Source organism: Mya arenaria, chromosome 17 (assembly GCF_026914265.1).
Source record: "Mya arenaria isolate MELC-2E11 chromosome 17, ASM2691426v1".
In the NCBI taxonomy this organism is placed as follows: domain Eukaryota; kingdom Metazoa; phylum Mollusca; class Bivalvia; order Myida; family Myidae; genus Mya; species Mya arenaria.
Genome location: NC_069138.1, coordinates 22,618,359 through 22,633,436, shown reverse-complemented (window position 1 = coordinate 22,633,436; position 15,078 = coordinate 22,618,359). Strand labels below are relative to the sequence as shown.

The 15,078-nt window shown below is 35.0% G+C and overlaps 1 protein-coding gene across 1 annotated transcript; it reads left to right on the top strand.

The window, feature by feature from the left end:
- The first annotated feature begins 1,567 nt into the window (after positions 1 to 1,567).
- LOC128223988 (uncharacterized) lies at positions 1,568 to 6,151 on the top strand. The gene is made up of 5 exons (XM_052933548.1): positions 1,568 to 1,905; positions 2,592 to 2,754; positions 3,238 to 3,395; positions 3,886 to 4,101; positions 4,658 to 6,151. The coding sequence occupies exons 2-5, from the start codon at positions 2,657 to 2,659 to the stop codon at positions 5,122 to 5,124; spliced, it is 939 nt and encodes a 312-aa protein (XP_052789508.1). The 5' UTR covers positions 1,568 to 1,905; positions 2,592 to 2,656; the 3' UTR covers positions 5,125 to 6,151.
- The last annotated feature ends 8,927 nt before the right edge of the window (positions 6,152 to 15,078 follow it).

The following is a 15,078-nucleotide window of genomic DNA, read 5'->3' as shown; positions in this document are numbered from 1 at the left end:
GATGGTCATTTATCAAAAGTAATATTAAGATGTATGTCCGTTCGGTTAAGATTTTTTCGGATAATGAAACCAAAACATGTTCAATATCAAAACGACGAACGTGATACCTTAACTACTTTGAAAACAAATCTAAATGAAAAAAATGGGGAAACCTAGGCGTCTTGTCATCAAGAATAGACGACCAGGTTTTATTTCCATAAAAATAAAATAAAATCTTCTAAAGTGTACAGTGAATGATTCGCATACAGTAGTTTTACCCTAGCATTTATTTTCTTTTTGAAACAATTGCCTCAGACCAGAATATATTAACACTGAATTTGCATTTTTTTGTTCGACCTCAGATAAGTAGATCCATTAATTTAACCATGCTAGAAATTCTTATCTTGCCCGCGGGCGAAGATAAAATGCCCGTATGGAACTTCTTTTAATGGTCACCACATTGTAATTACCTCCCTTGTTGAAGACTGTCGTCTGTAGCGCATCATGGAAACCTTGTCTTGTGGCAATATTGAGAACGCTAGTTTCTCGCTTCAAATGTCACAAGAAAACAGTTTTCACACACATTTCAAGAAATAATGCTTCACTCTTCTTAGAACTATTTAAAGACCGATCTGACCATTTACATACTCTGAATCACTGCGCGAATATCCATGACAACCACGAATTATCGCATGTCCGTACGCAATTATTTTCACTAAGCACAAAAGAGTTTTAGCCAAAAAAATCATTTTTACTTAATTTTGTTTAACTGAGATGGGAGAAAAAGCATCTACCATAGCCGCTCGTGTAAGATAGGTTCATCCCGACCCTCGCGCATGGTGTTTTGCGGAAACTCGGTAAACCTCGTATAACATGTAAAAAGGCATTTCGTGATTGTTCAACTTGTTCCTTCCTTAAACACGGATAATCTATCTTGATTCAAAAAACACCTTATGACAAAACAATGACTTGAGTGAATGACTGTCTGTTAAATTGTTTGTTTAAATGCGATTTATTATTGTCTTTTATAATTTTGAACATTATACTGAGTATTTGCTGTGTTTGAATGTCGTCGTGTTTGTTATTGTTTGAATGAGAATTGTATTTATTTCATGCATACCGGTGAAAGAGTGAAAAATATTAGTGATTGATAACTTGATCATTTCACTCTGGCTCGAGTGAAATGATAACTCTTGCTCATTCCACTCTGTACAGACAACTCAGGACTATTTTTTTTCCATCTTTTATAAGATTTCCTTCCCTTGACTTTGAAAAAATGCATGTATATCACAAGTACATGTTTGTTGTCGTCTGTAGGACAGTTATATACGCATTGACCGAATCGTATTGAATTGTCACAATAAATTATGCAATACTTTTAATAAAACAAACATTTTTTGCGATTGATTATAACTATTAAAAAAGAACAAGCTTACCAATGTATGTATGAACTTTTTCATGGAACATACTGTACAATTAACCCGCTTAGTAGGTATCGGTTGAATATTTACTTGACTACATATGCTAGTAATAGAGTTGATAGATCATATCTTTCTACAAACTCTAACCGCATACACGTATGCATAAACATTTTAAATTTGACCAATTTCCAGTTTACATTCTATTAATGTGTTTTTTTCATAAAAGTTATAATTATTTTTATTTTTATTATGTCATTGACAACGCCTGCATTTAGCTGCGCTCAATAATAGCTATATCATAATCTGCAAACGTTGAAGGACATTAAAGCTAATTACACTGTAAATACGTCTGTTCGTACAAAACATGAAACAATATTTGTATTTAAGTTAAGATTTTATCTTGTTCTATTCCAGACATTGATGATGAGACAAGGGCAGACAGACTTGAAAAGGTTAAGGAATGCAACACCGAGCTGTTGATAAGCATTGCTAAATTATGCAAAAGGTGATCATGGTAAAATAAATCTTTTAGCACACGGAAGCTGCATGTGGAGAAGTTAGCAGTCGGAACGTAATGATTTCAACCAATAACGCAACAAGATTTAACATTTTTTTTTTTCAAAACCCTTCTTTTTCTTGTACTTGTACATAAATATAGGCAAACAAGTGAAAGTTGCAGTTGGCCGAAATAGGAGTTTGCTTTATCACCCCTTGAACGTGTATCAGTAGGACCACCGACTCTCGCATTTTACACTGTCACTTCAATTCACATACCTGTTTGACGTAGACCACAAATTGTACATCAGCATCAACATAGTTGTAGTTGTAGGCTTCTGAATGTCAATTTAATGCTTAAACTTGTAACAGGACGCATAATATGTACACACCAATTGGAATCAACATGACGTATAACCTGTTATGTACTCGAAAAAACAAAGTATATCATCAAACTGCTTTTTAAAAATAAAGCTATTCTAGTTATGATTGGCATTGGCTATGTCCATTTTCGCGTTTGACTTTGTATAAGCGAATGTCTTAAGGTTATATTTTTGAAGCAAATCATTTAAACTTTCCAAAATATAGGTATAAGGGCGAAGTTTCGATAAAAAAAATCTGGACATTATTATTGCCAAATATCAACACTGCAAAAGACATAAACAATGCTGATAAATGTTCATTATTTATATACAGGACCGACCGCACCTACCCAGAAGTGGTGTTTTTTTCTTGGAACACCAGGTTCAGGAAAGAGCGCCATGGTTAACACCATTGTGAAGGCACTCTGTGGGAAGTTTTATTCAAAGGCGGTCACGGGGAAAGGAGATGCTCTAACCAAAACACTCACTCTCCAACGGTATACTTTCTGTATTCATGGCACGTTTTAATAGGAGCTATAGCACAATGTTAGAAGCTTACTCTTGGTATAATTAAACAGCTTCTTCATATTACTAACATCCTAAAGGATATTGTCAGCGTTGACGTTTGCATATCTTTTAAGAAGTATCTAAAAACTAAGCATTGGCAGCCGTTTAAGTGGTCAAACCACTGCAAGTCAATCTTCAAAATAATGAAACGCTTCAAATATCATGTCACTTGATGACGTTTTAGGCGCTCCCACTATATGCAAATCATACACTATGACATTAGGATTCTCTTTGAATATTCTAGTTTTGATAAGGCTTTCAGATGTTATTTGTTTTGTATGTTATTTGCTGGTGTTAATTGGCTAGCCATTTCCTCTTAACAGGACCTTTGTTATTTTCTTAGTTACCTCGCCTGTCCCTGTAGTTGAAAATGAATTAATAAGGTTTTAATAAGGGTTTTGATTTCCTTAAAGCTTTGTACAGTGTGGCTTAAAGGAGGACGACTTGGAGCCGGTTGAAAAAGATATACTTAATGAAGGTCTGAGTAAACTGCCAACAATTATAGACGCTTCAGGGAAAGGAGATGAAGATTCGGAAAAAATCAAAGAGATTCTAAGGGTCTACTTTGGAGGTATCACTCTTGTATTCAAAGTTATATAATTGGTATTATTTCTGTATAATATTTTGTTTATTCTATATTGTTATAAGATTGGCGATGGTTTTGAAATTGCAAGTCAGTATATTTGTGTGTAGTGTCCGATTTTGACGCCTGAAGTTTTGAGTATTCTATTGTAACATATATTCAGTGATAATGCCATATTTTATAGTTGTCCGTCATAGAGTTAACTTGTCAACTGATTTACTATTGAGGATTAATTTACCCAAGACATGAGAAGTCATTTTTAAATGACCGAACTTTGGCTTTGCTTTTTTTCAATTACTGATTTTTTTTTGACAATGCAATTTATATACTTCCGATAGCTGACTTCTTATAAATCAGATTAATTTGTTATTCTTTTACTAATTGGTAAACTGTTTTCTTTTTAATTGACAATTGCAAGATATATTGTGTGGTACAATTTCAACAAATGAATGAAACTTTATTTTGTTTTGTTATACAGGCTTTGTCCCGCCTGGAACCTCGATTCAGTTTATCGAAAAGTTGCAAGAAGATAACGGCATTGGATCATTACAAGAGCTTTTGGAATGTTCTGACGATAATAAAGTCACAAAAGTGGTGTTTGTGGCTAGTTGTAAACAATCCTTTCCAGAAAAGCTGGTGGAATGCCTTCAGTCTGTTTTGCAAGAGTATGATAATCGGAGTGGGAAACCAAAATGTAAGTTCAACAAAAGCGCCTTTACTGGTCTGTTGGCTTTTTATTTCAGTCAAACAATTGGGAAAAGTTCAACAATTATTTAAAACAAATTGGGCTTTACTATTTTTGTGCGCATTATCGCAGCAATTTAACAAGATTTATACAAAGCTTGTAACGGTTTTGACCATTTACCGAGGTTAAAGTGTCTTTGACAATGTACTCCGAATATCAAATGAATTATTGCACATATGTTCGTGAAAATTATCAGTCATGGATATCGTGGACAAATCAATTATAAACAAATAATAGCAAAATAAAAATAATTGGTTTTGTCAAAATCTGTGAAATACAATACAATGGAGACTACAGGAACATTACTGAAGTCAACAAGTCAAACTCGAACAAGATTGAACAATATGAATACACGAACAAACACCACATACACAGGTACAGACACCCGAACATACCATACACGCATAAGGATAGCTTAAATAATAAACCATTTACTACTATTATACATAATAAGTAGGATATGTAGTAATTAACAACCTTATTTAGAAGTTTCTGTTTTATTTAGATCCTGTTGATGTCTTCGTCGTGATAACAAAGTACGATTTGGTAAAAGACCAACACATTTACGAAGCACGCGACAAAGTGGAAGAGTATATTACCGAAGAATGTTTCCAAAAGTTTGAAGCAGAGGTTGCCAATCATTTCAGTATAGAAGGCGCAATAGAAAACAACAGTATTCGTTGGGTCAGCTACGTGGATGGGCATGGCTCCGACAACCCACACATCGACAACATTGCGCTCAGGTTTGTTGAAAAGATGATACAACCAAGACGAGGTCATGATTACGGGAACCCATCAAAGAAAGCAGAAGCAAACGTGCCTTTGGTTCGAAAGCGCAAGATCCTGAAATTTCAAGCAAAGAAAAAGATGACAGAAATATCAAGAGAAATGGATTGGAAGTGTTGGTTTATCTTTGCTCTTGTCGTCGTCCTTCTCGCGGTGTTTTACAAGTTGCTTACAAAAGACATATAGACGTTTTTTTATATTTGCTCGCATAAAGAAGGCCAGCCAAATATGTTTAAGCAAAAGTCCAAAACGACGCTTACATTAATAAGATTTATCTTTTAGGTTTTTACTATATTCTTGATATAAGTAAGGTTGTGCAAGCAAACTGGTTTAAGACCCCAATCAATTTACATTTCACTGACCTTTTCAAGGCGGTACATAACAATCATTGATAAACACATCTAGTTTTTTTATATAGCACATTAATGCACTGTGTTGTCTGTGGAGCTTTGTGCTGTTGTTTGTGCTGTGCCTTTTTTGTTATTTGTGCATTTTTTTTTGTTATGTTCTATGTCTTTGGCGTTCACCCTGTGCCATTAAACGGGGTCTATGTTTCAACTTATGAGCTTGTCTCTGTAATTTTTCGTATTAATTTAGGAAAAATCTGTACTGTTTTCGTCATGATAGTATTATTTTGTCAAATACTTATTGATTGGCAATATTACAATAAAGAGTGACTAAGCTGAATGTAACCATCAAACGGGCTTTAATATGATACGATACTATTTAAGCATAAAAAATTGCTACATTGATTACACCGTCAGAATAACAACGCGATTCATGATACCGCTATCATTTATATAATTAATTGTTTGTAATTTAAAGGAGTTTTTTTAGGGAAAACGTTTCGTTTATATTGCATAAAAAATATGCAACAATGGTATTTGTTTTATGTGTGTTGACAAACTCACATTTGACATTGGAAATACACTGTATATTGTAATCGTTTTTGTTTTTGTTATAACAATGGTGTTAAGAAATTTCTTGATACTGTTTGTATTCCTATAATGGCAAGTTCTTTAGGAAAATGGTGTATATTGTAGTTGTATTTTTGCTTTATTAACGTTATCATTTTGAGGGTTTCCACAACTTGTATTTGGAATAAAAAAGAGGCTTATTTTAAGCCTAAAATAAAATGCGTAATTGCTTTTGTTTGAATAAAATGTTAGGAAACCGCTTAACTCGTTTGTTTAGAACTGATGAAAATAAATGTTTCGACAAGTACGTCGTTTGTTTTCCAGCATGAGTTATCGACTTACGCCAGTATAAAAATACGGGACCCGCGTACACTTAGCCGCATGTGTGCGCGGGAACTGCTTTTTGGGGTACCAAAGCTTTAAAGTAAACAAAAATAAACCCGTTATGTCCACAGATTTATTTAATTTAATTTTGAAAGATGGCATTTAACTTGCACGGCTAATGTAAAAGGTGGGAGACGCGGTAGTTGAAAACCTGTCGTCCCTATCAAGTCCAAGGGTCACCATTATAGACCCTTCCAAGCGTCACCATAAAGACGCACCGTTTTGTACACTTAAAACACCATCAGCAGATAGACCCTGTAACAACGGTACTAAACTGCCTAGGCGTATTAATTATTTTACGTATTGACTAAATGTAAATCGCCACCGCGCCTTCCCGGAACAAACATCCTGATCCTCGGGTTCACGTTGGGTTATATTTCCATGCATGATGGAAAGCTGAACTTGGATTCGGTACGTCATGGTCGACAACATGAAGCCGTGCAGAAGATGGGGCAAGGTATGGGCATAATGGCAATGGTTTCTGGTGGCTCGACTGAAATAAACATCACAGACGCGAGCAAACAAAACACATTTAATTGAAAAGTTGCATATGTTATGTTGAAGTTAAGATGACCGGGCTATTCCTCGATTCAAGTATACCGAAATATATTATCAACTATAGATAACATTAAGCTCTATACACACAAATGATGAACAAAAAAAACCACATATATATATATATAGTTTATTATAATCATGTAAAGGTGGTGGGCTAGGCAGGGCTTTGAGAATAAATGTATGGGCTACCTTCTCGAATGTTGTAGAAGAAAAGGGAAGAAAAAAGGTAAACGCTGACGTCATCGGATAGATTCTAGAGTGATAGACTGGTTACGGTAGTAAAGACTTGTATGGTAAAAGGAATTGTGCGCCGCGATAAAGCTGGTTACATTAAGCTGTAACCAGAATTATGTAACAGAAACAGCACCTGTAAATACACAGTCAAAAGGCTGTATTACTAAGCCATATAAAACGATACCAGACTAGGTCATAAGTGCTCGTAACATGTACTGGTGCATCCGTTCTAAGTCTCCTTTGGAGCCGCTCTATCCTTGATATATGACTGGCTTTACATTGATGTACGAGACAAAACAAATCTCTACTAAATAAGAGTTGTAAAATAGCCCCTCGTTTAGGTAGGCGACGTTTGGGAGATTTTAAAGAAAGTTAGATATTCATGAGGATGGTGGAAGGAATGTAAAATCGGTAAGAATACTGAATGTTGTATTTCAATAACAATGTGCTAATTGTTGCAATGGACGCATGCTCAAATAGCGTAAACATATTAAGCAAACAAAACTCGGTTATAATTATCTAAATAATTTGTGAAGTTTCAAGCAAGGGTTAACTAACACTAGTAAAATTGGAAACGCGGAACTTATCCTTTAATATATATAATGAGTTAGATCCCTTAAAGGTATCGTAAATACTTATTTCTTTGGCAATAAGTTAAAGTATTAACCTTTTTTCGGCCTCTGTTGGAATGAGCAAGTGTGGTTGGAACAATTCTATGCTAGCAGACGTAAAGCACATTGAAAAATGTCAGCATGATGCAGTGGGAATCATCTCAAGAATCAAAAAAAATTGTTTCCATTTCAAATCTGTATTTCGAAACAGGACCAGAATCTATTAATAAAAGAGGGCGGACTTATATTATTACGCTATTCCACCAAAATGGTGTATCCGCTTATTCCAGCCTTACTACACTCACTACATTCGACCTCATACAATCTTCAAAATCCTGCTAACCTTCGGAACATTTAATGTTAAGACCATTTGTTATCGATTTCCTTCATATCTTCTACAATATCCGGATGGAATGCACTACCGAAATCAGTTCGGTCTTCAACATGTTTCCCACCCTCAAGTAAAATCTAAAACATGACATGCTCATATCACACGCGCAATGCCGTTTCTATACTACATAGCCCTTGGAATAACCCTGCACACCCCTACGCATTAACAATTTTCAGAAATAGAGCTGGTATGTTTACGCAAATATTTCCATTTACCAAATTTATACATGTGTCACTAAACAACTTACCATAGTGTAAGTTTCAGTATATTTTTATTGGACATGTCCGCCCTCTCTTCTTCCAGTATACAATTATAGAAGACTTGTATATGTTGGAATGTAATGAGTTTTCGTGGGACGATGGATGTTAATAATAGTTAGGCTCAATATTTTTATCATTATTTTGAGACGTCATCATTTGATATAACATTTGAAGAAGAATTCAAAGTATCAAAAAAACAAAAAAACAACAACATCTTTTAAAGGTGACTGACTGTTTAAAAACACTACGGAAGCGCATAATGACCTAAAATTGATAACTTGAAAAAAATATGGTCTTAATTTCGGTTGTATTGGGATAACTAAATCTTGAAACTTTGAAGTAATAGTAATGATATACTTTTTCATTAACGAAAATTTTAATAACCTCACTGAAAATCTCATACATTTCCACAAGAATAATTTATTCACAAGTTCTTGGGATTTCTAGACATTATTTTTTTTTACAAGTAATATGTCGCAGGGTAGGATTGACAGTTGTTTACTGTCCGGTCGGAAGAAACACTATTTCACAATATAAGTCAACGGACCCTTTAGCTGACGAGTTCGAGGATAAGTCTACTGAGCCTATGCAAGAGGATACGCCAGATAAACCTGCGGCGATCTCTCACATATATCCAGATCCAGCAAGGTTGTCACGTACTTCCGACGACTCATTAAAGATGACAGATCTACAAAAGAATAGAGAATGGTAAAAACACTTTCGAATTTACGTCAATGTAACAAGTACTTTTGCAATTTACAGGCCATTTCACTCATTTTTAAACGCATATCATAATATTGGAATTAAAGTTTCTTGGACGGTTATTTGTTTGCATCATTCCAGCAGCTAGTTGTACATGTCTATGTGGGAATGTTGACATACAACAGTTTCTTGCATTGTATACTTTCATCAAGTAGGACTATGAGATCAATGCGGTAGCGTGAAGTATTATGGACATCTAAATCGAAAGACCTATACATACGTCTATTAAATATGCATACATCATAGGTTGAAGCAGAATTATTTATCACTGAATCATAAAATGCAATCCGATTCTGAACAAATTCTTTTTCACATGTCCCTAGTATATGTAAACAGTCAAACATAAGTTCATCACTCAGATGTTTTCTTTTAAGTCCGTTATCATTAGTTGGGCGTCACTTATAGTCATTTATGTCAATAAATGTCTATAGAGGTAAACATTCTTTGTGTTCGTCAAAATATTTCACATAAAAGCAATGAAAACCGCAATAGTAAATTTGTTGTGCTATTGAATGACAAGGTTACTTTTGGATCGAATCTTAAAAACTCTAGAGTAACATACACATCCCCTAAAATCCAAAACTTATTGTGAAGAATATATCAGGAATACAACTGTGAAGCAATGCAACGATGCTGTTTGTTACTCGTTTCTTCCAAGAAGACGCAACAAATGCCTTCACTATGGAACGAATCGCCATGTGTGTAAGGTATTATTCAGTATCAGAAAAGTACGTCCGTGAGTGTTACGTTGGGTTTATTCAAGCCGAATCAACCACTGGATAGGCTCTGTTCATTAAGAGCCTAATGAATGGGTGTCTAGGGTTACGATTGGGCCAGTAATTTATCGGGGTGTCATCATGGTGTACAAGCTCGGGTACAGTAACTAATTCCACAAGCAATATATGTTCACTGGAAAACCAAAAGCTTAAATCGTTCGGTCGTGCACGCCTACATAGAATCACTTCTTAGAAACCTGCTGGAAAAAGTGCAGCAAATCGCTTTAGCATTGAAGTAATCTGAAAAATGTCTACTTGCATTTCCGGAAGAGCTGAGAAACGGCCCTGTTGCTACACTATAAATGAAGAAACGAACCTACCTGCAGAGCCTCTGTGAAACAAGATGGGCCAATCGTGCGCTCTTCACCTTCAAAGCCTCATACACCACTATGGTAAATGCCCTCGAGGTAGCTAGAGCTAGAAGGAGACTCCAAGGCGCGAGCTATATTGAAGCATCATTTGGTTTGATTTTATTGTCTCTCTTGTTGTTGTTGAGTACGTGCTTCAGGTGGTTATACTGCTGAATAAAATTTTACAGAAGCATAAGGCAGCCAGGGAGAGCAAAGTTCTGAAAACAATGGTCATGGCTTCAGTGGAGATCGTGAAAGCTTTAGACGTAAAGTTGTCCGCTGGAGGGTAAGGTGGTCTTCCGAGGAAACAAAGAGTTGTGAACTAAGTGCAACTTTAAAAGACACAATCGAAACGCTGTACCCGGACATTACCATATGTCTGGTAGTGCTTATCACCATGCCGGTCTCAACAACCTTAGCTGAGAGGAAGTTAAGTATTATGAGAAGGGTTTAAAAACTGCATGAGATCATCTATGCAGACTGAACGTCTTCCTGGACAAGCCATGTTTCATGGTTACAGTCATATGGACATTGACACTGCAAATCAGATAATACAGTTCGCTGGCTTAAAAGTCCAGAGATTCAGACTTCTGTTTGACAATCTGAGTAGTATTAACATAATCAGGGAGGGTATGTGTTTGCCCTATTTAAGAGAAACAATTCTGCCGAGTTAAAGGTTTGTTTGATAATATATCAATCCTAAAACTGTCCATTTTCCAGTATTAAATAAACGCCTAGAATGCACCATATTGTACCATTGATTTCAAAAATTCCCGGGTTGGGGGGAGACATACACGCCAGCTACATCATTTTAGACTTGCTACAACCCTGCTGGCCTTTACACCAGTATAAGCATATTGTTAAAGTGACGGAAGGGAGATAGATAATAAGCTTCATAGATTTCTTGTCAATTATGTCGTGTGCGAATGTTTTGTAATTGTTTTGTTCATAAATCACTTGTCTATTGTTCACGTAGTTTTACCAAGATATATCATTTGTTAATGCTTAAACTTTGAATGGCTTGAAATGTTTTATTAATATACATATGGTTTAAATAAACCAAAGAACCTATTCAAAATAAAGTTGGCTGCATGCGGCAAGAATGTTTTCAATTCCTGATCAGTTGAATCGCATGCTATCGAATTTCACAGAGGCAATTAATGATTTGAATTGTTGAGTATTGGAAATAATAACATAACAATTTTTCCTGAGAATTGAATTGATGTAGATTCATCCAGTCAAAGTTCCAGAACATAAATTTGAGAATGAGTTCTCTTAGCTTCAGAAATGCCTAAAACATGTGTTTTTAAATTAGCTGTTTAATGAAATGTGTGGATAATTTCACCCTGTAAGCAATACCGCGGTATATATATGTCACCATGTAATCCTTCAATATAAGGTGTTATTCTTCTCGTTTATTTATATAGTTAATAAACCTTCCCGATAGAAATCTTTCCTATGCGTATTCACAAAATGTTGACATGAATAAATATCGTGCATTAGTATTTCATGCATAATAAATACAAAAAAGTCAAGCGTTATAATTGGACATTGCTTGCGGTGAAATACGTGTGAGTTCGAAATGTTCATTGACCTCGTTTGCTGTTATATCGCCCAAAAAGTGTTATTTGTCATTTTCATTAGGTTCTGGTTTGCTGATGGCAATGGTCAGGCTGTAGTACGAATGCAGATTTATGTACAATTCATTTTCTGTTGAATGTCGAATCTTTTTTTGATTTGTCGGTCAATTGGTGTAGAACATTCTTCTTGATGATATAAAGAAGGTTATCTGTTTCTGGAAGAGTTGCTGCGATAGATCAAGTACGCGTTTGTGGGCGCGTGACTCAGCGTGTTCTGTACAACGTACCGGGTTCGAAGAGGTTTCCTCTTGAAGCGTTGCTGCGTCACGGTAAATAGCTTCAGGAATAGTTGGGGTTTTTTTATGCCAGCGAGAGCGTGTCTCTGAGATTTGGTTAGTATGTTCGCCTCTTGAACAGGCGCTTTAGCCGATAAACATGTCTCAATTTCCATTCAAGCAATTCATAAATCGAATGCCTTTGTTACCGTTTAAGTTTACTTTCGTAATATTGTTAAAGATAGACAGGAGTATTTATCGAATATTCAGTGCAGTAGAATTGAATCAATATTTACGTAGTTGTTTTCACAAATATAATATTTGTTATTGAATTCTGTTCAGCTTATCTTTGAACTCGATTCAAATTGCATGTTTACGAATGCCTCCAGCGGTGCGGTGTCAGGTTTCTCTCTGCATTGGTATATTTGAAAATGCTAGATAAAAAACAACAACAGCACCTAATGTGGTCATTTTCATACCCAAATAAGGTTTCCAAAGTTTTCCACAATGTCAGCTGATGAAATACATCAAAGTCTTGCAAGCAATATAGTTATGCCAACATTTTATTATCATACCCTTGAAGTCCACTATTAACTCTTAATGCATGTCTGCCTCATATATAGCTTTATAACATAATTAGAAGTCTTCTTCAATATCAATTAAACTACAACAACTACAATAACGTTCATTACATGGATCATGTTATCATACATCTAATTGTCTACCGACGCCATGTTTATCATTTTGGATAATGTAAACTAGCATTTTCCTGACTGTTTTGCGTGCAAGTTTTGTACACCCGTATAACATGTTTGCAGTCAGTAGTTTATGTATGTGTGGACAAATTGAAAAAAAAGTATATTAAAAAGTTGGAATGTATTGTATTTCTATCTCTATTTGTTTACATTTTTACACGAAGTAAGTGCTGAAAATGATGCCTAAACTAATGACACCACCAAGTTACGTGTAATAAAAACCCTTAGCAGTACAATTTCGTTTACTTCTTTTTTTCAAAGCATATTTTCAAAAAAGTCGTAACAACAACTATCATTTTAAGTAGACTTTAATTTCTTATATCGTGAATTGTTAAAATACCGAAATAAATTACATATTCGGTTAAAACAAACATAAATGTATTTGTGTTCTACAATCGACAGTTGTATTTGCCATGGTAGAAATTATATTGGAAATGCCTAGCAACCTTGTAAATGGAGCGAGGGATAAACCATGGACAAGGTTGTTTACATTTGGGATCCAAACAATTAGGAAGAAAATAATATTTCAATGCAAAAACTATACGGAATTAAAACCAGTTCTAGAAACTTGGAATTGCTAGTAAAATTGAAGAAAACATCATTTGAATATGGAAAATATACGGATTTCTATCGGCAAACATTTAGATCGACAAGGCATGCATAATTGATAAAGACGGGTAAACTGCATATTCGCGAAATATTGATAAGTCTGCATTGACTATCGAAGACTTGAGGCGGGTGTTTGCAAGGAAAACCTTAACTCGGTCAGACAAAATATGGCGATGGCTTACATACTACTCTTTACTGGATAAGGGAAAACAGGCCTTTAATGCAAAATCGGAAGACAAAGTCACGGACTAGAAATCAAAGTATTAAAAGTATTGCAGGGGCTTTTTAAAAGATATCAGTGTACTTTGTCGTGTAGCCTGGATAAGCAAATTGAAATGCTTCAATGGTATTGAAAATGTGTTCAGAGCTGATGCTATGTTTCGTTTTATATTCTGATGTATATCTTGTGTGCAAAATGCCAAAGCTTATTATTGTTCTTACAAAATGTCAACAAAATATCTATACCTATGCGTAGAATAGATTTAGAACTATATCTTCTCGAATAGCTTAGGGTAGAAATTAAATACAAGAGTGAATGTTTTCTTATTTGCTTATTATATAGCAATCCTCATCTGAGAATATAATTTGGGACCGTGTTAATATATGCCTTGGAAAGGCTTCTGTCTCTTTATAGAGAATATTATTATTCTGGGTGATATTAAGGAAGCTCAGCTGAACCCCTCAAACCACAAATTTAAAGATACTATCTACTTAATAATCTACATAATGTCATAAACACGCCCACTAGAGTAACGAATACTAATAGTACTTTATTAGATCCTATCGCGGTGTCAGTATGAGTAATATATGAGTGTCCTAAATTCAGAAGTTTTCTGAAACTATTTCACTTATAAGTTATCATTTTGACATACGCATTCATTTAAAGTAGTTTCGTAACAAATTCTTCGATCAAAAGAAAGGTTCGGACCTAAAATGAACGGATTTTAACCAAATGAACGCTCTTATTTAAAGCACTGATTGGCATGTATCAAATGAGGGAATTATTAACGAATCCTCAAATGAATTTACTAATATTTTCATTAAAAGTAGCTGAAAGATGAATCGAAACGTACATTGCAACTATACAAAGCTTTGACAAGCCTTGATACTGCTCAGAAACTAGAAAACTATCACACAAGCGAAATAAGCGTCAGAAAAAGCCACTTTATCGAATTATTCACACGATTGGTCCGAATATAAAAACATCAGGAACAAAGTAAATAATATGATAAAACATGCAAAGGAAATATTTTACAGTAACTTGAAAAACACAATGGTTGAGTTTAATAGTTCAAATCCGCGGTTTATATTGGAAAACTGTTCGAATGCTTCTAAAAAAGAATGCAAGCAATGAAAACTAGTTTTCAAAACCCTACTTTTACCTATTCATAATTCTAGGCAAAAAAGTGACAGTTGCAGTTAACCCTAAAAGTCTAACCCTTTGAACGTGTTCCAGTAGGACAACCGTCTCTCGCAAACCGCTTTTCTCGAGAGTTTGCAGTTTCAGTACAATACACATACCTGTGTGACGTACATCATAAATTGTATGTGTGTTCTGAATATCCATCTCACGCTTAAACCTGTAAAAAAGAACGCATCGCATAACTGGTACTCAAAAAGAGCACGTACAAGTATAGTCTCGCAAAATCTGAAGTTATTCGTAAACGCCTTGTACATG